The sequence below is a fragment of the Lates calcarifer genome, linkage group LG19 (assembly GCF_001640805.2).
Source record: "Lates calcarifer isolate ASB-BC8 linkage group LG19, TLL_Latcal_v3, whole genome shotgun sequence".
In the NCBI taxonomy this organism is placed as follows: domain Eukaryota; kingdom Metazoa; phylum Chordata; class Actinopteri; family Centropomidae; genus Lates; species Lates calcarifer.
The window spans coordinates 3786230-3810383 of record NC_066851.1 but is presented as its reverse complement, the minus strand read 5'-3'; the positions used below and the strand labels follow the sequence as shown (position 1 = coordinate 3810383).

The 24154-nt window shown below is 39.6% G+C and overlaps 2 protein-coding genes across 2 annotated transcripts; one reads left to right on the top strand and one right to left on the bottom strand.

Moving 5' to 3' along the window:
* Positions 1 to 34: 34 nt before the first annotated feature.
* rtn4ip1 (reticulon 4 interacting protein 1) lies at positions 35 to 12234 on the top strand. The gene is made up of 9 exons (XM_018695096.2): positions 35 to 580; positions 1650 to 1801; positions 3300 to 3368; positions 3619 to 3743; positions 4119 to 4167; positions 4507 to 4643; positions 5017 to 5200; positions 10342 to 10434; positions 10883 to 12234. The coding sequence occupies exons 1-9, from the start codon at positions 316 to 318 to the stop codon at positions 11006 to 11008; spliced, it is 1200 nt and encodes a 399-aa protein (XP_018550612.1). The 5' UTR covers positions 35 to 315; the 3' UTR covers positions 11009 to 12234.
* A 213-nt stretch (positions 12235 to 12447) lies between these two features.
* Positions 12448 to 23459, bottom strand: crybg1a (crystallin beta-gamma domain containing 1a). The gene is given in 20 exon segments (XM_018695094.2): positions 12448 to 13244; positions 13493 to 13655; positions 14550 to 14708; positions 15011 to 15134; positions 15859 to 15998; positions 16102 to 16234; positions 16590 to 16702; positions 16816 to 16845; positions 17083 to 17166; positions 17168 to 17210; positions 18062 to 18207; positions 18472 to 18598; positions 18692 to 18849; positions 19773 to 19808; positions 19917 to 20043; positions 20610 to 20749; positions 21102 to 21279; positions 21573 to 21691; positions 21786 to 21824; positions 22348 to 23459. Coding segments are annotated over 20 exon segments (3126 nt in total). The 5' UTR covers positions 23326 to 23459; the 3' UTR covers positions 12448 to 13155.
* Between the last annotated feature and the right edge of the window lie 695 nt (positions 23460 to 24154).

The window sequence follows — 24154 nt, the reverse complement described above, 5'->3', positions numbered from 1 at the left end:
CGCGCTGTGATTGGTGGAGGCGCTAAGCACAGACCAAGACGCCGGTGGAGGAAGAGACGTGTTACGGAAAAGGACGTTATTTAGAAATGATTATAGACTTATTCAAATAATTATTGCTTCTATCTAAACGACTAGTAGTACATTTATATGAGAAGAAAATGGCTATAATCAGAAGGTAGTGGCGGCTTGAATGAGCGGTTTACTTCAATTTAACGTTCTAATTGTACAGTTTGAATTGTCCTGTCTTTAACAGGGACTAAATGCGCTGCTAATTTGCAGTCGCACAAAGTTATTTGACAGTTTCTAAGTGCAAAGATGGCTTCTGTTAGACATATAATCAACAGTAGATGGTTATTTCATCTTAGTAAACCACAAATTGTGAATAGCAGCCTGCTAAGACTGTTCAGCACCTCCAGCAGATGCATGACTATCATGCCAGCCTGGGTTATCGATAAATATGGAAGCAATGATGTTTTACGGTTTACTAAAAATGCCAGCTTCCCGATCATCAACTACCCCAATGAGGTTATTGTCAAAGTGTTTGCAGCAGGATTAAACCCAATTGATGTCAGCATGAGAGGTGAGTGACAGGCCTATGTGCATGTTTTAAGTGGCGTCAAATTTGAACCTTCTGACTTAAGTGTTAGTGAATGCAATAGCAATGAAGTAAAGTCCACATATGACATGTGACTTTATGTCCAAGCTTAGAAAATAAAATGCAGTTTGATTGAAGCTGGACATATTTTTTCCCTCTTTGTATGAAAAAGGGATACACAGTCACGGTACGGAGTTTCACTGTTAGACTGTGGTTTCATGTTTCTTTTAAGCGAAACATACAACTTATCATCCTCTGGCAGCCAATGCTTGTTACACCACTCTTTGATCTTAAGTGGGGTAGAGGGTTTGTGTGGGGGAGGATAGAGAGGGGTAAGAGAAGTGGTTGAGGTTGCTTCACTAGTTGAATTGCACTCTAACTGCTGCATGCAGAAAGGTGTTATTTTCTCTCTGCCTTCTATGCAGGTTTGTTGTCATAAAGAGATGAACACGAATAGGACAACATGAATCTTATTTTATGTAAAACCCTGACCTGTTTGGCTGCTGCTAGGTTGGTGATCAATTGCCTGAGACATGACATGTTTATGTGTACATATACTTAAATCTTCTTGTTAAAAAAAATCTTAAAATTACATCTATTCCTTCTGCCACATTAATAGTCCAGAATCTGTCAATTTGCAAATATTTTTAATTTCATAAGTTTAACTATTTTCTGTTTTCGCTGTATGTGCCCTGGAGTTTTCACACTTAATTCATACAAATTCATTAAATTCATACAATGACCTCCAGGTAGTTCTCACAAATTTCACTTGAAACATTGTCCGAACAACACCTTGAGCTTTTGCAAGTATGAATGAGTATTTTTCACTATTATTTAAGATGAAAAATATCAAACAATTAACCAATTAATTGAAAAAAAATAATTGGGAGATTAATCCATTATAGAAATAATCTTTCATTTGGCTTTAGCTGCAGCCCTGTTACGGTTCCACAGGTCGACCTCACTTTTTTTTTTTTTTTTTTTTACAAATTTCTCATCTTTGACTGTTCTGCAGTTACAAGCTTTGACAATAATCAGAAACTCTCCCTGTCAGGTGGCTATGGTGCAGCTACACTGTCTATGAAGAGAGACCCTCTGAATATCAAGCAGTCAGACAGCGAGTTCCCTCTCATTCTGGGAAGGGACGTGTCTGGGGTCATCATGGAGTGTGGCTTGGATGTGAAGTACTTCAGAGAGAGGGATGAGGTAAATGGAGCAAATAGCAGACAAGAGAGATGTGTTCGGATGTGCGCACAATAAACACTTAATTTTGGCATACAGGAAGCTATATGTTAATGGAAACTGCTGGTTCCTGTTCTGAGTGTAAAGTATGTGGTTAGAGCCATAAATAAAAATGTCTAGTTGCAGAAACACTGCCTGCAAACACCTCGTTGATAAGACCAGTGAAACCAGAATCATTCAGACACATCACTAAATAGTAAGACCACACAACCTGTGCAGATGATTCCTGGTTTCCTATGCCACATGCTGATTGCAAACTCAGTGTTTGTCAGGACCAGTGTTAGCATGTGGTGATGTAATAGTGTGGGGGTGTTTTCTTGGCTAACTTTAGGCTGTGTAATGCCAGCTGAACATCATCACCACAGTGTATCTGAGCACCATGGATGACCTGGTTCACCCATTACTGGCCATAGTGCACACGTCACAGTGGTCCTTCTACCTGGATTATGCACTGTCAGCTCATCCTGTCTTAGAAACATGACATGAGGCTTCTCCATATCTTAGCCCAAAACAACCCTTTGGGATGAGGTGGAAAAGGCTCATGGAGGAAGCTGTGAGATGCTGTTGAGCCTTATGCAGTAACAATTAGTTGTTTCCTAAATTGGTGTATTTTTAATTCATAGTATTTTAACAAAACAGAATAATAATCAAATGAAAATTAAAAACTGAGTTAATATTAAAATTTGTTAATTAGACTTTAAACAATTAAATTGATTAACATAAAATAACAAAAATTTCATTGTTTCAGTATTTGTTTTTCTTTTTGTGGCTGTTATTAAATACAGTAGACAAAGTAACTGAACCTCTCCCTTTATTTAGCATAACAAGGCCTCTAAAACTGCCTACCTAACCTCACCAGCTAGGTTGGGTCGTGAGCTTGGATTATAAATATTAGCGGTGTTAGCTAGCCTTCTGCCAGAACATTACAAAAATTTAGAGACTTTTGAAAAAGGGCATTTTAAAATAAAATAAAAAAAAAATATTGCCTGATAAAACTGTTGTTATGAAAATAAAAATTAGAAAATATAATTTCATAATGAATATAGTCTCTCTATTTACATATTTTACATAATTATCAGTTTAACTTTAAAGTTGGTTATTTACTTTATTCTGAACACTTTGGGACACCATCTGTTTGATGATGATGAGATGATATAGATTTCCTTTTATAGAAATTAGTTTGAATTCAATAACGTTTGTGCTATTTCTGTTTCTGGAAATTGAAAATTGAAACCGAAGAAAGTCAGCACCCTGTGAGAAAATGGACCATATTTTTGTGCAGTCATCCGCCAAATGTTTGAACTCGATACCCAAACACCCACAGCAGAGTGACTCATTGTCTGATGCTACACATGTCCTACTTTTGAGAAGAGATATAGTGAACTGACTGTAGTAATGTAGACATTTTTTTATGTCTTGATGTAGATTAATGTGTATTGTGTTGCTGTGTGTCTCCCCCCAGGTTTGGGCGGCAATCCCACCATGGAAGCAGGGCAGCTTAGCTGAGTTTGTGGTTCTTAGTGCAAATGAGGTATTGTTCAGCTGATGGACTCATACATTTGCTGATTTGAGCTAATGTTAGTGTTGTTTCAGATCTTTCAATTGAGTGTTAGTTTTACTTTTATCTGTTTGTTGATTATGGTTTGGTGGTGGCAGCTGTTCTGAACCAGTAAGGTTGATAGATGAGATGCTTTTCTCACAATGACTCAGCTGGTTTACCACTGAAAAGGCATTTTTGGTGCTTACACTATGCTATCATTATACATGTGTGTTTTGCTCAGGTATCCCACAAACCAAAGTCACTGAGCCACACAGAGGCAGCAGCCATCCCATATGTGGCGAATACTGCCTGGTCAGCATTGGTTAACACTGGTGGGCTCAATAAGGACAACTGTTCTAAGAAGCGGTGAGGGAACGTGGACGAACACTGCCACACAGTGATGCACACAAACACACACACACACACACACACACTTTTCATTTGTTGTTAATCCCTGTCCACCCCAAAGAAGCTCCTCGTCTTTGATCTAGTCAATTATTCCACTCAGTGATCCTTCTAAGCTTAGCCTCTGTTAGCCCACTCTGTAATGAGCCTCTGGGCGACATGCTCAGGTTTTTTGGCAGCAGCTCAAACACTCCCTAACACTGTAGTGAACTTGACACAATAAGGCCTAGAGTGCATTGGACATGAATCCTAATGAAGGAGAGTCTGTGCATCAGTAGTGTGGAAAACATTGTTGACACCTTCATCATACACGTCTGCTTTTCCTCTTCCCCATAGGATTTTGATCCTTGGAGGATCTGGGGGAGTGGGAACATTTGCTATACAGGTATGGATGAAAAGGTGGAAGATGATGGCCAAGCAGCATATTGTGTATGTTATGCTCTTGTGTAACATTTTTTTTAAAGTACATCAGGCTTAAAACCGCCTGCTCTAAACACTATATGAATGAATTATGTTCACCCACAGCAGTGTAAAAATAAGTGAAAACACTGATCATCAATGCCATCAACAGATGCTCACATCACAACATATATTAACATAATATTTGATCTTAGTAATTAGACATTCTCTGCGTTCCTCAAACATTGAATAACAAATTACTGAACACACTCCAGTCTGTATTTATGTGCTCATATTTGAGGATAGAACTATGATTTGTGTCCAGATGCTGAAGGCGTGGGGAGCCCATGTGACTGTTACGTGCTCCCAGAATGCTGAGCGGTTTGTAAGGGAGCTGGGGGCAGACGATGTGGTGGACTACACCGCTGGACCAGTTGAGGAGCCACTCAGTGCACTGGAGAAGTGAGAAAATCTTTCTTTCCCTCTCTCCCTCTCACACTCACACACATCCACAGTCACTTTTCATTCATGTTGGTATTTAATTGGAGTTGTAAGTATCAATGACTTGCCTTAGTTACCACGGCAACCCTGTCCTTCTAGCTGTAGTCAGCTCATTAGTGTGGGAAGAGTGAGCCCTTTAATTTTCTACTGAACTTAATCACACTCAGACTTAATCTCTCTCTCTATTTCTATCAGCTGCCCAGATGTACTTATCTTCTCACACCTACATGTTCTCCCGCTCATTTACTTTTCTTTGTATTCCCAATCACCCCACACTTATGTATCTTCACTTGCATCTGTTGTTCTCATCAACTCTACTTCTTTCCACCTCAAGATTTGACCTGATCCTGGATAACGTTGGGGGGGACACGGAGCGCTGGGCGCTGAATCTGCTTAAGCCTTGGAGCGGCGCCAAGTATGTTACTCTTGTAACACCTTTCCTCCAGAACACTGACAGACTGGGTATTGCTGATGGTATGATGCAGACTGCTGCTACAGTGGCCACCAAGGCCCTCAAGGTAATCATGGCAGAATAACACAGATGCAGTTTGATTTATTACTGTACATACTTACTGTAGAATGAATTTATGCAGTAATAGAAGAAGCACAGCTTCCTCATTCATTTGAAAGGGAACACTGCATTAGAGGTGATTCAACTTTTGCCACAACAGAATGCAGCGTCATCCAAGGTGCTGCTTTGGTCAAACAAATACATTTAAATACACATTCCTTCTACATTACTTTATGATGTGAACCCTGGATTTATACTGTGTACCTAACAACTGTTACGATGAAAAACATACTGACTGCCACCATGATAACTCTTGAGACCAAAATTCTGGGGACGTCCAAACAAAGTATGTGGACACCTGTAGATAATATCCATATGTGTTTGCAGAACAAAGTCATTAGAATTAATCTGCTGCTTTAACAGCCTGTGTTCTTCTATGAAGGATTTAAAAAACCTGGCTACATAGCTACAATAGTATTACCTAGGTCAGGCACTAGTGACATTGACCAGTAAAACCTGGCATGCGGCTGGGATTCCATCTCACCCTAAACATGTTGGATCAGGTTGAAGCTATGTGTTTGTGCAGGCCAGTCAACTTCTTCCACACTTTACCCAGAAAACCATTTCTGTTGCCACAAAGTTGGAATCACATAATAAATATCAGAAATCTCAGTTGACTACCCATAACTGGTGATTACAGTGCATTAAAATCTGGCTTCATGTCTGAAAATCTTCAACAAGCAGGTGGGAAACAACATGAATAACACAGTAACTCAGTTGCAGTTAGCTTGTTGCAAAGCCCAGTAATCTGGTCTGAATACCAGCTGACATGCACAGAGGAGAACTGTGTGAAAAAGCTTCAGTCATTTCCTCTGATAAGGGGAACAATTGCTCATTGCTAAAACCACAGATGCAGTGGTATCTTTTGAGTTACTATGGTGACAGTTGTTTGTAGTGTGAACAGACAGTGGCCTTGACTCTCAGTCTCCAGTGAAAATGAGATTCCTGAACTATACCTTCACTAATCCAAGTGCAGGTCAAGTCAAGTCAGGGCAAATGTAAAATATAACACCATTCACTACAGACACACACACACACACACACACACACACACACACACACACACACACACACACACACTCCTGGAGATCAGTACTTTCAATGACATCCTGTCAGTGTGCCTACTGTGGTGAACATCATGCAGAGCAAAGCTTGCATGCAGTGCATTTGTTGCATGTACGTGATGTGTGTGTGTCACAACTGTGTATTATCATCACAGCCTCTTCCTCCTCCTCCACTCTTAACCACAAAATCCACCGTATGAACCCACTCAGACACGTGTTATTGTAGTTTGCAGTGGTAAGGTGTTTTTGTACAGATAGATGCACCAAAAAGTTACACCTGTGCTTCCTTCTTGGTTCAATGATTGGTTACACCATAAGCCAAAAGCCCCCCGCCCCCTTTTTGTGGTTAGTTGTAGTAATTTAAGATTATAATTCCAGGTAATATAGCTGTATAGCACCTAGGAGTTCTAAAGGAAAGTTCTGTCTAGTTGAGCAGGTTGAGTACCAAGTGAACGCCGGTACTATATACAGTAAATTTAGGTGGTAAGGGCATGTGCACATGATATCCGTTACATTTTCAAGTAACAAGGAAACTGAGACTTGACACATTTCTACCTGAAACAAAGTGTGGTGGAAGTACTGTGGAAAACTTAAATTCCTCCAATGCGTTCATAAGCTTTGGCTGTCCCATATTCAGGCCCCTACATGCAAAAACATCTCAACATCATGTTTCATTTTATAACTGTTTAAAAATGTCTTTAGGTTTTCAAGAGCCAAAATTAATGATAAAAAAATCAGCTCTTTCTAATCATTCTCTTTGTTGTAAAAGTGTATGTGTAATGCAAAGAAGTGTAGTGAAAAATTAACAGAACGTTCTCACCACAATCTGCCATCATCTTGCTTGCAACACTTTTATCAACCTTGCTTTCACCAGCAGCAGGCTGCTGTTTTCAGATAGAAGCCACTGATAAACCCACCGTACACTACCTGCACCACATCAAGTGACAGAGACTAGCCGGTGAACATTTTTGCAGAATTTAACAGATGGCTGTTGACTTTTCATCTAGCTCCACCAGGAGGTCTGAGCTTTCACTTATCCCGTGAAATATCTCAAAACCTACTAAATGGATTGACACGAAATTGTGCATAGATATTCATGATTCCCAGAATTTATCCCAGTCACTTTGACCATCCCCTGACATTTCATTCTAGCCTTTATCTCCCTAATTTTTTGACAACAATGGAGCTCTGTGGGATAGATGAATATTTGATATAAGGACATGGCTACATAGACAGTACTGTCCTTGCTAGCAGGATCAAATAATTGTTGGTTTGCATCTTTTCATGGCATTTATTGACAATAAGGAAATATATACAGGGGAGGGAAAAACCAACATCAAGCATGGTGACTGTGTAAGCTGTAGCATACAATTAGCATAATTTACTAATTTTTCCTTATCTTTGACGTGAGATGTGTTAGAATGGAGTGCAAGTTTCTCTGGAAAGCTCCAGAGAAAGTTTCTTCTCTGTCTTCTACAAGTTTCTTCTCTGTCTTCTACAAGTCCTTAACCCTTTCCCTCTTCTTCATGCAGTGTGTAACCTGAGATGATATCTCAACCTTAGGATAGCGTGTGGTGCCATAGAAATGTTCCTTATATTTCCGTTTCCATAGAAATGAACCCTCTGCTCAAATTCAATTTTTTTTTCAACATGGCCACACCTTGTTCTTCAGACAATATAATATAAGTGAGACTAGAAGAGAGGTGTGCTCCCACAGGGAGGATCTAATTCACACCAGCATTGTCTCTTATTAGCACTGACAGTAGCCAATCAGAAATAGAGTCTGAGACAGATTATTCAGTCTGATGCTGCAGAGGTGTCTTTTTCCAGTTCCAGGTGATGCATTGTTTCAACGATGATGACTGGATTTTTCAGATTCTCTCACAGAGCCGATATGATTCAGGTCACTACAGTTGACAGGAAGACACATTTAGAGCAGAATGATGACATCTGCAAATAAAAAGAAGAAGAGATGTAGGCTTATAAACAGGAAACAAAAACATATAGTATACCTCCAGGTCTCATACTTGCTCAGTCACACCCACACACTGTGTACTTTGCTTCTAAAAGAAAAACTAGAGCGCCAACAGCTGGCTTGGTTATCACAGTGTCCTCATTTCTGAATAGGCCCAAGGGAGGCATGTTAAAAAGTCCTTTATATCAAATATCCCTGCACATACACCAGGGTCGAAAATGACAAAAGACTGAGTCATTTTATTAGTCTTTTTATCATGAGTTGCAAGGGATCCTACCCAGCTGATAAAGGTTTAAGGGAAAATGGACTGTGTCTCCACGCATGCCCCTGACACACATGAGACTTTTTGGATGTAGGGATATGCTGAGCAATGTAATTTTATATGCAGATGTACAGGAAACACCATGAGTATTTCTCTGTATCCTGGAAGTTGTGAATTGTTCCTTTGTCCTTCCTTTGTTTTTTAATGTGAATTCAGGTTACACATTGCAAAAGGGGGGGGCTAAGGACTTGACTGAGAAGAAACTAGAAACTACTGAAATGAAGTGCCATGGTTGGAGTATAGTAATTTATTTTTTGATCCAACATTTTATACAAGAGGGGAAAAAAAGGAAAAGAAAAGTGCAAGTCTGTGCAACCATTATAATCCTGTCTGTAGTCCTGTTGTTAAAATTTGAGTTCATGAGTAATTTAATTCCAGCAGTAGATATTCTATATTTCCTCACTGTCAACAAATCCCATGAAAAGACCTAAATCAACAATTACCTGATCCTGCTAACAACAGTACAGTACTGTCTAGTAATAAGTAATAAAATCTCACCTCTCTGTACTAAGTTTATTCTAAAACTCCCTTGCCACACATGAATTCTTGACCTCAAGTAAGAGCATGTGTCTCACATATTTAACATACCTTCTTTTTTTTTTTAAATTAGGGGTTTTAGCATCAAGCTTGATGTCAAAGTCAGCACCATACTGGAGGCCTGTCCTGCAGACAGACAATACTATATAATCAGATAATCTGTATACAGTATTTTACTCTGAGATTGGCAAAAACAGAAACCATTTTACAAGAATCCTGCTTCCTGGAAAACCATCCATGTACATGTACAACACAAATGCAGATAATATACATCCCTGCCCAATCCTCATTATTGACATGAAAAAAAGTCAAACACAGTTTGCCCCCATCGACTTGCATGGTCTGACAGGCCTATGAATTCACAGGAATTCTGAATGGATATGTAGATACTCCTTTGACACATATACATGGCGGAAACTTAAAAAGCAGTAGCAATGATTTCTTTTAGAGCAGTTTTTAGACTTTTAAGGTTAGCCTATGTAACTTTTGCTAGACCATGGTAACAGTAGCCACAAGAGGTGAGTGTGGGACAATGCCTAATTTTAGATATCTGTGTAAGAGTAACAGAAGTAGAGAACAGTCATAAAGTCAGCAAACTGGCTCATTAATGTTAGATACACAACATTATCTATGTAAAGTTTGTTAACATTAGTTAGCATAAGCTATTGATCATACCAGAACAAATGAGGCTGCAGTGACAAAACCCTTAAAGGTATTAGACTGAGCAAGGGTCCATTTTATTTTTTATGAATTCAGTCTTTGAATATGTAAAAGGAGCAGTGTGTCTTTTTGTCTTTTTTTTTAAGTTACACAGACTTGCTTTAAGCGAAACAGAACATTTATGAAGTCAGTTCTAACCTGTCCATCAGAATTCTCTCTCACATACTGTTGAGTACAAAATTAAAGGAATATCAACCTTGAGACCATAAGATCAGATAAACTGCTGTGAACTAGTAAATCTGACAAGCAAGTGGTGAGAAGAGGAAGACTGATGCATATATTTTAGATATTCATCTGTAGAGCAATCACTTCTGCATGCCCTCTCATCTAGCTTTATGTTACAGTTAACACTTGGTCAGACCTTATTCTAATGGACTTTCAAGTTAACATCATCAAAAGTAAAGTTTCTGCTACACACACAGTGGTAATTCTGGTCTTCATGCCTTTTCTGTGATGAAACTTTGTTGCAGCACCTTGTTAAAGGAGTTCACTACCGTTGGGGATTCTTTGCACCAAGTGGTCCTGCATTGGATGAAGTTAGGGAAATGGTGGATGCAGGACAGGTAAGGTACAGATTTATTCTTAAACTGTCAAATGATAGATTTAAAAAAAGCTGAATAAATAAAAATGGCAATGGCATGGGGAGTATGAGAAGTTATTGACTGAGAAATGAACAATACAATGGACTATGGGTCACATGCATTAGATGATAGGCAGAATACATTGTGACATATTGTGCATTTCAGCAGGGTTACCTTAAACTCTGCAGATAACACTACTCTTATCTGACTGGTTTCACATTTGGTTTAAAATAAAGGATGTAGAGCAGCATCTACAAAAAGGTTGGTGGGAAGAAGGAAAATTTGAAATCTGATTCAGTCGGTAGTTTGTACATCCTGCTCTTGGCTTACTTCATAATCATCATCATCATTAGAGGAAATTGCAGAAACTGGTTAAGAATTAAGGCTTGTGTGATCTCTGCTCAGCCCTCCTTTGTCTCCTCTTTTGCAGATCCGGGCTGTGGTGGAGGAGACTTTCAGCTTTTCCCAGGTTCCCGAGGCCTTCGACAAAGTGGAGAAGGGTCACGCCCGGGGGAAGACTGTGGTCCAGATCAGTAAGGGGGGAGATGACTTATAGCATTGACTCTTAGATAATGTGCATTTCTCTGCACAACTATGAGACAAATGAAATGACTGACTGAAAATAATTTGATTTTGTAGTTTTACTGTGTGTTTGGTTGCCGATAATGTGTGCCCTCTCTAAGCACTGTATTAGGAACACCTGTAAACCCGCCCATTTGTGCAATTAACCGTTTTTCACTGAGTTAACTCAGAATAGAGCCAAAAACAAAAAAACCCTTCCATTGAGTAGCAGTTCTGTGGAGGGAAGAACCTCGCTCATGAGAGAGGTCAGAGGAGAATAGACAGACTGGTTGGAGCTGATAGAAAGGCTAAGGTCACTCAAGATAACCACTATTTACAATTTATGGTGAGCAGAAAAACTTTTCAGAATGCACAACACATTGAACCTTAGGGTGGATGGGCTACAACTGCACATAACAACATTAAGTTCTACTCTTGTCAGCCAAGAACAGAAATCTCAGGCTGCAGTGGACTCAAGCTCACCAAAACTGGACAGTTGACAACTGATAAAATGTAGCCTGGTCTGAAGAATCTGTATTTCTGCTGAGACATGTGGAAGGTAGGGTCAGCATTTTGCTTCAACAGCATGAATGCATGAACCCAATCTGCTTTGTGTCAACAGTCCAGGCGGCTGCTGCTGCTGCTGCTGCTGGTGGTGGTGGTGGTGTAATGATGTAGGGAATGTTTTCTTGGCACACTTGAGGTCCCTTTATACCAATCAGTTATTGTTTGAACACCACAGTCCATCTGAGTATTGTTACTGACCATGTCCATCCCTTTACTGCCTCAGTTTAGTATCTTCTAATGGCTCCTCCTAGCATGATAATGCACCATGTCACATGTTTCATGAACATGACAGTAAGTTCAGTGAACTTCTGAGGCCTCCCCAGCTGCCAGATCTAAATCCAACAGAATGTCTTTGGGATGTGGTAGATCAGGAAATTGGCAGCATGAATGTGCAGCTGACAAGTAGAAATGATGTGATGCAATCAGGTCAACGTGGACCAGAATCTCAAAGGCATGTTTCCAGCATCTTGTGGAATCCATACCATAAGGAATTGAGGCTGTACCCAGTATTAGTATGGTGTTCCTAATAGGAATAATTAGGAATAATAATTCCCAGTAAAGTGCTTGGTGAGTGTACGCAATACAGCTTCCGTTTATGCTTTAAAGCATTTGCCTTTTTTTTATATTGGCTTGAATAAAAGTAAATAAATCAGCTGATTAGAGTGATTATTTGCGCACTGTCAATCTATATAAAAAGCAATTGGTAAATTTTATATAAGCCATGAAATTGAAGGAACTCTCTCTAGTCCTCTGGGGTGAAATCGTGGTGAGGCATAGATCAGGACAAGGGTATAAAACCCTTTCTAAAGCTCTGAGTCTTATCCTCAGTAATTTTGAAATAAAAGAAGTATGGAACCACTGGGACACTTTCACTTTCTAAAAAGATGTGGCAAAGAAAACCACTTTATTTTCATGTGTAACAGTTTCCTCTTTTACATTTGCATATTTACAGTTAACAGTGGGCAGCATCATTATTGCAGTTCTTCTTTTTAAATTTAATCTGTACACATGATGCTTATGTACATCTCAATGAAGTAAAGTACAGGATGCATAAAAGTGTAAAAACCAATAAAGTCTTAAAACGATATCAAAACTTTGCAATAGATCATCTTTGATCTACAGTAATTACAAGAGGAAAACATCTAAATACATCTTTGGAGTGTAGGCACATCGGACTTCGTATTGCAGCTGTCAATATGAAGTATACATTCATATTTGTCCTCAGTGAGACCACAAAACAGAATGAAACCATGCAGTACCATAAAGTAAGGAGAGGTATGCAGCATTGAAACAGGGCTGAGTTTTCACTACATGTAGTCAAAACATCGAGGGGGCGTGGAGTCTTTGGTTTACAGTGTTATAAAATCAAGTGGCTAAAAATGAGCAACATTTTACATTAATAACTCATTTTGGATGATGAGGAAACAAATTCATCAACTTCTGTGAGAGTGCATGGTTTTCAAAATTATATAATTGATCCAGTAAATGGTCACCCTCCTCAAAGAAAGTAAACAAGGGTCAAAATACAACAAAAGAGCACAATGTTTTCTCAATACCACAGCAAAGATTCTCTTCTCACAGGATCTCCAAGGTCCACCTTTGGTTCAGTTTTCTGTCATCAAACGTGTTGAGGATCACCTGGTTCTTGTCATATTGTTGACCGCCTGGGAGACAAAGACAATAAAACACTGATGTTTTTACATGATGAAACATGTTTAAATGTAAACTAACTGATAAAGCACAGGGTAGTGCCACTTAGGAACCAGCACGTTTCACCACTGTACTCCCATAATACACCAGGAGATGGAGCTGCTAGACCTGGTTTATCTATGTGACTAAATCTCAGTCACATAGTGGAGCTGTGCTGTACTGTAAAAACTAACTCAGCAATGAATGGGTAAAGCTTTCTGACCTTTGACCTCTAGGACCAGATCAGGTTTTAGATGGCAGTGCACCAGGCCGTCTGGGGTGATGTTCCACAGCTGGTTGTCCTTGCCTCGCTCCGGAGAAACAGAAAGTCGACTGCCTGCCATCAACATACTGCCTGAGGTCTCCAGACAACAGTCCTCCACCAGCTGGAGACAGGTACAACTCTGGTTAATTTTCCTTGCTGCTTAAAATCCATTTTAATGACTGATTATATTGCAGCAAACTGGTCAATGTAATCTACAAAGAAACCTTCTGATGTCATTTTTTAAAATCATTTTTCAGAGTGCAGCATTCAGGGTGCATGCCTTGGATACCACCACTTTAGCTACCATAGTCCCCTTATGTCTTATTTCATTATAGAAAATATTTTTAATCTCTATCTGAATCTGCATCAAAATAGTATCAGAGTGGTGGTTATACAGGTAGGTACAATTAAAAAAAACTCCTGAAATTTGCTTTAAGCACTTGATGTTTGTCCCATTGTCTTACTATCCACCAACCTGCAATGAAATCTGTTCACCATTTTTTTTAATATAATCTGCTGAAGGAAAACAAAGTGGACTGTTCTCTTCAGCAGAGGTAAAGTCTGCTAATATACATGTTATTTCCTGTTTTGCATATTGTCTGACCACATCCTTGCTTTCAGGGTTTAATTTAGTTCCTCTGGCTTGGGTCATGTATTCCTACACAATTGGCTGTATCTGTGAGGGGAAAGTAGGTGAAAGTTCTCTTCCTTGTTGTTGCACTTGTAGCCCCACTTATCCCTTTTCTCTGTGAAGGTCTTTTTGCGGATGACGGTCATGACTGTGGGTGAATGTGCAATACTTGACTTTTCAAGCCACAATACAATTGTCTTGTTTGCTGAAATTGATTAAATTAATTCTTTGCACTTTGCAGAGCTTTAAAAAGATGACCTTGTTCGCTTCTGTGGTTTTGGATGCAACTTTCCAGACACAACAGTTTGTGGATGAGTAGATTCCTTTAAGGTAACACCAACCAGTGTTATAGCAGTTTTGTGTGGTGTTGATATGGTGGAGTACCTTGCAGGAAAGCTGTCCGTCCCGATAGAGCCAGACCTGCTCCACTCCTCCTGTCTCCTCCACGACCTGAACCCTCATCAGCTTAATGTCATCCAAAGTTCCTGTTAGGGACATCATGCATCCTGTCTCTCTGTTCCGCAGACAGAAGTACATCTGTTTCTGTTGGAGAACATACAGGAGCACATTGTTTGATTTTATTCATGAATACATGTCAGAGTGTGTCACAATTGATTTTTTCTTATTGACCATTTATTTAAGTAAGAGTAAAAGTAAGTTTCATTTATTACATTTTCCTACATTTTAAAATTCATTTCCACGTGACAAGCAAAAATAAACAAAACAGAGACACTAATGTGACAACACAGGTAATGACTTCAGTGAGTAGAGAGTATTCAGAGAGTGCTTGTTAGATCCATTAAAAGGTTATTATTCCTGATTGGCCCATATCTCTCCTTCTATACCTGGAGTAATGGACGCAGGGATCCTATTTGCTTCCAGCCGTTTAACTTGCCCAAATCACCCACATCACTTGGCTGAAGAAGCAGCTGTCGACCACGGTAGTTACTGCCTTCATATAACACCCACCTGGAGAGAAGACAGCCAGCCATGTGTGTTAATTCAGATTTATCAATTAACATATGAAAGTGTGGGATGATGAAAAATAAATAACATTTAAGTTCACATTCCTAGTTGAGCTCCATGATTTACAGTTGCTGTTCTTATACGTTTTATTGACTTGGTGGGTTCCTCACATCTTGTTAAATGCTCATAATGAGAAGTCCAGTTCTAAAAACTAAGCTAACACCATTTATGGGAATTTCATGAGTCCCTGTCAAAGCTTTTGCAGGAATATGAAAATAATTTGAAGGTTTACCACTGAATCCTTTTGCAATTCCTCAACACATCAGTGGCTAAGAGTTAACTGTAAAAACTGCTAATTAAAAAAGGTAGACTGCCATCCATAACAAGTTTTACTATATAAATTTAAGTTACACTTATATAACTGAAGAGTTGAATTTACAGAAAATAAACAGTGTGTGATACTCTATAAAATACTTAAAATAAAAATGTTTACATTTATACAAACAACAGGGTTTTAAAAGAACTTGTACATAACTTTAACATTCAAATTTTGAAATTGTTATTTTATGGCAGTCAAGAAAGAGATTAGTAGGTGTTCATTGTGTTTCAGTTACTGGCAGTGCAGCTCCTTATTTGTTATACGTTGATTATGGACTGTGCTTTTAAAGATCCAAAAACTATTTGTGTATATTAGTGGAAATTTAACAATTTTTAAATGGTGACATACATTCCTCCCTCCACCACCAGGGAGCGTATGTGTGCGTCCAGGCCAGCCTGCTGCAGGTTCACAGCTCCACTGGTCAACACCACCCTGCGACCTCTACAGCCAACCTTACTGAACAAGATGATGGAGGGCAGAGAGAACTCCTGGAGAGAGAGCAGAGAGAATTCAAACCACTGATACAAATCTGAAGGACACAAATGTACTTTTTCATATTCTTTTCCATGTACACACATGCACAGTACTCACATGTCCAATGGTATGAATGGAACAGATGGTAGAGTCTGAGGACAGGAGGCCCATGGCCTCTGTGTTGGGGTACTCTCCCTCCTCCAGAACATACATATCCTCTGTGAACTGGGCTCCTTCATAAGCTACCCACCTGACACACAGACATACACAAGTACACACACACACACACACACACACACACACAACACACACACACACACACACACACACACACATTATAGTTGTCAATTATGTTTGAAATCACTTATAACACTACTTTACTCTTAGTCTGTTCTATTCTAAAAGTTAATTAGCACCAAGGCATGTGGAATTTCACAAACAGAGAGACAACACAGAGATGCATGTGAAATTGAAACATATAAATTAACAAAAAAAAAAAGTGTTTGCAGCCAACTACAACAGACACGACAGATGGTGTGTTTACAGAATGTCACTGACAGTTGTAAGTTGTAGGCAGTGTTTGGTGTCAGATCAGTTGTGCCTACCTGCCAGCCAGCACCTTACAGGACCTGGGCCTGAAGTCCCCATCTAGAGCTGCTGTGCTGTCCTCCAGAGACACCAGCCTTCCCTGGAAGTCTGGCTCAGAGTACAGATGCACCTGTAACATACATCCAATCAGCTTTAGTGACCCAGCAAACACACACAACCAGGATGGTTGAGGAGAAATGGTTTAATCCATTCTATATAAAGCCTTGAATGGAGGGATGATACCTTGAATTTAGTAGATCCCATCAGTGTGTCCTATAGAGCAGTGAGGAAGAAATCATTAGGAATATTAGCTTTGTGCTAGAGGATTCTAACTAAAGTTGTTGCTAACATCAATTTGAAAGCTTGAACTAATCATTAAACATGACACTCTCTCTCTCTTTGAAATATCTCATGTGAAAAACCCAGAATCCTGTTTTCAACACATCCTACAAATTAAGGCTAATCAATGACCAACCCATCGCTGCAGCTTTACTACAGATCATTTCTTACATGGAAGACCGGCTGTATGGATGAAATCTTGAAGTTCTGGGCTCCCCAGTCCTCTGGGTTTGCATACAAGCCTTTCTCCAGCACGATAGACCTCTCCACTGAATCCAGGATTTTCAAATGCCACCCATCTACAAGCGACACAAAAACAGCATTCTAAGTTGCACCTCAGGGATGCAGTAATTAATCACAACTCAATCACTAGGGACAAGTACAGATAATACTGTCACCTCACAATCACAGGCACACCTTACAAAAGCAGATCTGATTGGTTCTCTGGTTCAATCACTGACTTGAACTGTGTGTTATCATTGTAAAAAAGAGGAAGTCTATGCCACTGAGAGGTTGTAAAGCAATTCAGGAGGAGAGGCAGAGGTTAGGCAAACAATACAATGTTACATAAAGATACAATAACTGTTAAACAAAAATCCACCCAGCCCAAACATATAGTTGGCAGACTGTTATTTAAGACAAAATATCAACTTAAAAAAAAAATGAAAAACTACTATAAAACTGTAACTCTGAAACATTTTACAACATTTAGACACGTTACTATAATTTCACAAACTGTACAGTGGTCCTGTGCTTGGATCAAGGCCTCCTTCTCTTTGCCGAAACTTCAAAAGGAGGCTTGTAATGTATATATATATATATATCTTTAATAGTAACTCAGTTCACTTTTGTTATTCATATCATCAGTGTAAATTCACAACCTCAAGAGATGGAAACATTTTTTCTTCCTTAGTCAAACGTGTCTGAAATATCAATTACACAACTAGATCAGTCGCACTGGATTATTAATAAGTGTTTCCTCTAGGGAAGTATGTGTGTGCTTTTATGTAGGTGCGTGTATGTCTGCCTGTATAGTGACAGAACGTTTAGTCGTGTGTAAGGTGAGAAGCACACACCCAACAGCTGTCAGTCAAAATGTTTCCCTCCTTCCTCATTATTGTTGTTGTTTTGCAGAAACTCTTTAACTTACACTCCACCCATGATGTCGACAGACTGGGTTTTGATACCATGACCGACGTCCTCCATGTTGACGACGGGACCCAGCAAGTCCATGTTGAGCCCCAGCTGATCAAAGTTCCGCTCGCTGAACAGTTTAGCATGAGGAGACATGAAATCCTTGGGAAGATAATAACACGGTAAAATAATTAGAAAATGAAAAGCCAGTTCTCACGTTTCAAAAGCCTCACTATCAAGAGAAAAACTGTTCCATGCAGGAAATTAAGTCTTTTATGCTTCAGGTTCTTTTAGTACCAGCAGCAGGAGGTTGGGCACCATTTAAATGATTAGTGCAGTCTGGAGGGAGAAATCTGTGCTTAGTGCCAAACATGGGAACAAGATCAAAGAAAGATCATGCATGTTAATGTTTCAGGCGTTGCTTACTGTGCATACGGGCCGAAGTGACAGGAGCCCATCTTCACATCCTCCCCAGTCACTGCAGTGAGGATACTCCCCCTCCTCCAGGATGTACTGCTGACCCTCAAAGTCTGCCTCTTGATAGCCCACCCAACTACACGGACAAAACAAATACATGATATTCATATTCAATATGAATCAATTATAAAATAAGTATTAACTCAAATTAACTAAATCAGATACTCACAAACCACCGAGTATCTTTATAGACCCAACTGTAGGCAATGTCTTCTTATTCTTGTCAGGTTTGTCCGTTTCCTCCTCTTCCTGTTCTTGCAAATTGTACACATCACTGTCCACCTCTATGCACTCTCCATCAAAGTTGGGCTTCTCAAACACTAAGGCCTGGATGAGAGAAGGAGAGGAAGGAGTTAAAGATGAGTCTCAGGTCAGCAGTCAGAGGCCATACACATGTTTATGTGAGTTTGTGCCCCTTCATGTTTTTGGTCCATTCCTGTCCCAAGGCAAAATGGCATTCATTCCACAGATCATGGTGGAAAGTACAATATATCTTAACATACTATTTTTCACATTTTTTCTACCTGTCAATCTACATAAGGTACACAGGCTACATAATACATTCAGCTGCCAGCACACCAAAGGTACAATGTACAAAAGTGACTGTAGAGCTGTATCTCGGGAAAAGTACAGAATGTTTTCACTCCAGGAACTTTCCCAAGGAACCAAGGACCATTTGAGAGACTCAGGGATCTAATGTGTGTTTAGATTGAAGGAGCTAGGGACTGAATTCAGTCCCTGTAGGATAGTCTGACGTGTAAAAAAAAGTCCCTGCTTTGGTGGTAGTACTTTCTAATTGTTCAAATTATCGGGGTGGAGTCTGCAGTGTTGAACATGTCTGATGATCAAACACAGAAACAGTAGCTACTACAATTTGTGAACAAAGGGACATTAAAATGTTAAGAGACAGTGAAAGAGAGAGCGAGTGAGTGCAAGAGGGAGGGGTGATGCTAGTAATGGAATTGGAGAGAGATAAGAAAAACAAGTGAATAAATAAAATCACATCTCTCCTACCCGCAACACCTGAGATCTTTACAAAATCATTTCTACTTTCTCCTTAGCAATGCACATGCATGAACAAGCTGCAATGTTTCCTAATCACATCTGAATTTGAGCCAAGCCCACAACATAATGAAGCATATTAAAACAGGCTCAGGCTAAACATTTGTGATTAACGGTACCCACAAAATCCCATGACAAATGGCAGTAACATGTAAGACTGTGTGTTCAGCAGATGCAACAGAACAAACCTTGACTTTGTGAGGATGCTCCACCCTTATTGCTCCCTGAAATGAAGAGACACATTTGTCAGACCAAGGCAATCAACAAAATCACAGTATGGTACAAACATTATAATAATAATTAACATTATATCTATACTTCATGTACTGTACCATTCGGAGAGGTCTGAGAGACCCGATGAAAGGCTCAGAGAAACCCCAGGTCTCTGGGCAGGGATACTCGCCCACCTCCAGCACTCCTACCAAACCTCCAAAGCCTGGATCAGAGTACACCAGCCAGCTAAGATACACAGAGACAGCATGGGAGAGAGGGTGAGAAGGAGAAGAAAGGAAAGGTGAGCTGGGGTAGCGTATTCAACACACTTTCAACACTATGAATTAACACATTATCTTATTACATAATGGAGGGACTGAAAACAGTACTTTCACTGAGCCAGTTGAAAAATGTAAGTGCTAGCCATCAGTAATCAGCAGCAGTTAAACTGTGACAACCACAAGCTCCAGCTTGCAGCCTGCATTCCTTCATAGACAGAAAACAGATGCTGCACACAGACCCCTTTTCCATGCAGTCTGCAGAGAGTTTGTTTATTTGTAACCTTCATAACTACTGGTCAGCTGCAGGTTTGCCAAAAGTAGTAAAAATTTAAGATGAAAAATGCTAGGCACAATTTTTAAAAACCAAATCTAGAAAACTTATGGCAGCTTATTAAACATTAGATACATAGCACCTGGGATGATTCCAAAAATCAACATCCTCAGTTACATATATTCCCTGTTACTTTAAATGAGTGACGTAATAACAGAAACTAAAGCTACATAGCTACATAGCTACATAGCTGAACTTACACTCCAGAATGGACCTTAATGGAGCCAGTGGTCTGTGGGATCCCATAGGAGCTGATCTCTACAGTGTCGTCACAGTAAGATGACATCCTCCCCAACCCATTTACCTCTGCAAACAGGTCAATCTGTGGTATGCTATAGTCCTATACAAAATAAGAAAAAAAATGTGTGAGAATTTCAGGTTTTTATTTTGAAAATTAATCTTTGCAAAAATTTTCAGTATAATACCTACATTTGCGCAGTGATACGTAAACTATAATTTAATTAATACTGTGCAAAAACATATATATAATAAATAAAAGAAGCCAACTTTTTCTAATGTTAAATCTAAATATAAGAACTCCACCAACATGAAATAACCAATATAAAACTGGCATATATATATATATATATATATATATATATATATGCCCAGCTGAATGTATTGGATGCAGTATGACAGACTGACAAACAAATGGATGCAGTATGACAGACTGACAAAACAGGGTAACTTACTCTTACTGCCAGTCGGAGAGAACCTATGACCATGGGTGCTGTTGGTATAGGCTGACCATTCTGGTCCAGTGTTGTTGGGCTTCCCTCATCTGCCCATATATTCATTAAGTGATCTGTAGGACCTTCCTCAAGGGCAATTGTTCGCCCCTGGAAGCCAGGTTTTTCATACAAAAGCCAGCTAAAGAGAGATGGAAACATTTTCCCATTAATGTTAATAGGTGTGTTAATTAGTTACATAGCTCCATCAATGCCATGGGTGGCTCTAGAAGATACATGCTTACGGGGACAAAGAGAAAACAGAGACATTATTGGAAAATAAAACAGGTGTTTTCAGAAAACAAGCAGAAAAGATCATGGAGCACTGAAATACTGTTTAGATTAGATTATAGATTATGATATTTATCAGTACTACCACAGTAGAGAACAGAATTGAATTTTCTCACACTGACTGTAACTAGCAAGAAGACTTACCATCCTCTGATGACTCTGACTGAGATGACAGGGGACAGCTTCATCATGGTGGTATCTTCCACATCAGAGTAGAACTCCAACGCTTCCCCTCCAAACTGAGCATGTTCATGTATAACAATCTGGAGCAGGAAATAAAATAAAATTTCATTGCAACAATGTGTTTTTCCATGCAAAATATTAACAAATATGTGTGCAAACAACATTTAATCATACCTTCCCAGGCCTTTTGTGGAACCCTCTTACTGCAGGTATCTGTGGGGAAATGTAACATTTGAATTATGAACATGAACCTGTGCTTTAAGAACAGTCAGTTTTATCCATTAGTTTAACTGGAGGAAACCAGAACAATTGTCCTGTCAAGCTCATGGGAGACAAATAAATACTTCTGGTACAGCAGGTATTGTAGCGTGCACTGTGTTCACCTAAATGCAACCATGTTTTTGCATAGTTCTGGTGTATTTGTATAATGCAAATATCTTATGACAGTAGAGCTTTAGAAGAGTTGATCTTGGCAAAGATTTCCTGTGTAAAATTCCAGACTGAGGATATGTTCCTTTCTCCTGCCCTCACTTGCAAATGATTCATGACTTTGTTGCAACAGCATCACAAGACAAAAGAACAGGATATGAAACTAGGGCACAACTAGGAAAATATTGGTGCATTTGTTAAAAAGCACTGAAGTAAAAACCTTGCAGGTCAAAACCCATCCAGGCTTTGGGCTGTTACTCCTCCAACATTTCTTTAAGCTCTTCATTTAAAATAATCAAATATTTACCCTTATCTTGGTAGTAGACAGTCCATTTTGAGAAGGCTGCTGTTGACGGTTAGTGGTTGGTTGCAGTCCAACAGGGCCTTTTAGGCCCACATCCACATTAGGTACCCCTGGTATCAAGGCCTGGTCCATAACAGTGCTCTCTTCAGGACTCAGTTTAGTTGTAGTTGTGTGTGTCGAGCCCTGGGAAGTCTCAGATTCTCTTTTGTTCTTCTTGAGGTATTTCTCTAAATGATCAGGCAGCTTTATCTCTGAGAACGTTGGTAGAGGAGGAGGAGAGGAGGGGCCAAGTGCTGACTCACTAACTGTACCTGTACCACCACCCACAAGTGGGCCTTGATCTGTGCTTTTCACGCCCTCCTTATCTGCTCCAACGCAAGATAGAGGTGAATCAACAACACTTTGCTTTCCAAGAGAGGGTAGGTCTTGTTTGTTAGATGAAACTGAGCTATTTGAGGCAGAGGTAGTTTCCTCTTTGGCCTTCCTAGACGAACTCAGTAGGCTAGAGAGGATGGACATCCTTTCAAGTCTTGACGTCAACTTCCCAGGCTCTGCTCCATTGCTTTGTCCCTCCTCTTTTCTTGCTTCAGCTTCGGTCCCCTCTTCAAATACATTGTCTCCTTCCACCTCATTGTGTGATTTCTCTTTGTCTCCAGGTGTGGACAGGGCATTGACTTGTGCATATTTTCCTAGGCTCCGTCCTTTCCTATTGGCTGCTTTTTGTTTTATTACCATAGCTGGTGAGGGATCCCTGAAACATTTGCCATTTTTCCTTAAGCCAAACTGGAATTCCTCAGGATCAAATGTTTTCTCAAAACGGTCCTCCTTGATGGCAGGCATGGCAAATGGTGGAGATGGGGACTTTTTACGAATGGGCCTCTTTCGAGGTAGTGGGAAAGGAATTCCACCCTGCTTTATGCTCCTGATAAAATCATCAAAGTCATCCTGACTCAAGAGATTCATCCTCACTGGCTGACGCATTTAGTCTTTTTTTGTGTTCCTTCTTCTGTTTTTGATGATGTTCCACATCCAACCAGCTAGATGGAGATTCCTTCTTTAGCTGAAGACTTTGAGATGGGGTAGATAATTTCCCTGTGGCAGGAAGAAATGAACTGCCATTGAGCGGTGGCTTTGTAGGTTTTTGTAGATCCCTCGTGTTTAGGATATTCTCCATTCTTAAAGTTTGCATTTCCTGTTTCAAACCACTGTCTGTCTTTATTTTTTCTTTAATGTCTTCATTCTTCTGAGCATCAGCACTAATGGATATTTTATCTAAAACAACAGTGGATTTGTCCTTTTGTTCTCCACCAACTTTTTTGCTAGATGCATCTTTTACGGAAATGAGTTCTGACTCTTGCTTGACACCTCTCTTTGATGCATTTATCTGCTGGTCCTCTTGTTTTGTCACCTTATTCTCATCTTGAGCACTTTCTGCAATAAGGTTTTTCTCTTTCTGCACCATGTCACTCTTGCTAACTACTTTTTCGGTTGTAGAAATACTTGATTTTTCAGGCAATTTGGTATCTTCTGTTGTCTCTACGGATTCTTTTGTTACAGTCTTTGTTTCCTGTTCTTGGCTATGTCTATGGCTAATGTCCCCATCCTGGTCACTAACAACTACTGGCTTCTGGTTCTGTTGGTTGCTAACTTCACTGTTAGCATTTACAGTTGGTGTCTCATTCAAACCCTTCATTGATGAATCCCTGGTTTCAGTATTTCCTTTGGCATCTTTAGCACTATCGCTTGTGGAGTTTAATTCTTGAGTTGTATCCATTGTTTGGCTCTCCTTTGTCTTCTCCAAAGATTTTGT